The sequence below is a fragment of the Propithecus coquereli genome, unplaced genomic scaffold, assembly GCF_000956105.1.
Source record: "Propithecus coquereli isolate 6110/MARCELLA unplaced genomic scaffold, Pcoq_1.0 Scaffold26, whole genome shotgun sequence".
Classification (NCBI taxonomy): Eukaryota; Metazoa; Chordata; class Mammalia; order Primates; family Indriidae; genus Propithecus; species Propithecus coquereli.
The window spans coordinates 2672089-2673521 of NW_012148174.1; the positions used below are offsets into that span (position 1 = coordinate 2672089).

At 40.1% G+C, this 1433-nt stretch overlaps 1 protein-coding gene across 1 annotated transcript in view; it reads right to left on the bottom strand.

The window, feature by feature from the left end:
- Nucleotides 1–1433, bottom strand: part of LIN54 (lin-54 DREAM MuvB core complex component) — a 47445-nt gene that overhangs the window by 2412 nt on the left and 43600 nt on the right. Inside the window, 1 exon segment of the mRNA XM_012647147.1 lies at nt 209–440. Coding sequence (XP_012502601.1) covers nt 209–440 — 232 coding nt within the window.

Here is a 1433-nt window from a genome sequence, read left to right on the forward strand (position 1 = left end):
TAAGCACAGTGAACTAAAGCATTACCGTGCATTTTAGAATTGCACAATATATTTGGTTTTTCTGTTACCTTTAAATTCCTTTACAACGAGTAACCACAGATGGAAAGAAAATGCGGAAATCGGGTTTGCAACAGCCAAAAGTATGAACTCAACTTTGTCCCCTCAAAAGAAACTTTACCAAAAATATTTGAGAATATTAGAGAAATACTCTAAGAAGAGATAAAACTACTGACTTACTTTCCTCCCCCGCTGTGCAAAGCCGGTGTCGGCCTCGTAAGCAGATCCGAAATTTGAGAGGATAGCTTAGTCTTTGCTGCCGTTTGCTGCTGGACCCTGACTTCGGCTGCGTCTGCCAAGTGCATCAGTGTCTTTCTTTCTGGGCTCTCTTCAAAATTCTTACAGCCAATACATTTGCATATTGAGGAACACATTATTTTTGCCTAAAAGATTTACAGAAGAAAAGTTTCCAAGTCAAAACCAAAAATCATTCCTATAAGTAGATTCCACAATCAAATCAACAGATAATACCTGCGCAGCGGACGCAGGATGAGACGGACGCATCTCTTGCCGACAAGCACTAAATGGGCTAACTACGCGTGTGCAAAGGTCAGGCAGCCTCGAACCTGAGCGTGGCTCTACAGTGTGTGTGTTCAGGTCCTTCCGTGTCAGTTTCCCCACTATCAACAGAGATTTTCCTCCTTAATTGTAAATATTTTACTGTAGCAATATATTTAGTCTCCACATGGAGATTAGATTCTAAATCTAATCTAAATTTAGATGTAGATTTAAATTTAGATTTAATAATCTAAAGGATTATTAAAATACCTGAAAGGATCCTATGTTCTAACGAACATAGGATCGAAAACACATGTTCTTCATAAAGAATATGAATGACACATTAAAACATATTTTTAAAGGGTCATTCAGAATCCAACCACCGCGACCAAATCACCATCAACATGCGGGTGACCTCCGCTTTATGCCAAGATAGACACGGCTTCACATTACAGGGAGGTCGTGGGTGCTGTCTTCATCATGGTGGCCTCCCTCGCTGAACTCCCTCCTCAGATTCCCCAAACCCCTCAACAACCCGCATTAAATTATGCCCTTTCATGTAAAAATATGTAAAATACATAAAATCATAGACTTACGTACATCTACTAACCAATACAGAGCTCTCTTTCATTTTTTAGTTTGTTTTACAAAATCATACACCTACTTTTCTTACACAGCTCACAGAATGCCTCCCAAGTTCTGGCATCGCCTGGATTCATCCTGTTTCATGGCTGGGCATTAATCCCTGGGGTGATTTCTGCATTTCATTCATTTCCCTACCGATGGGTGCTTGTTTGCAGTTCTCGGGAGCACAAATGTGCAAAGAAAGACTTTTTTCGTGTGCATCATGCTTTTATTTCTGAGCTAGATTTCTAGAA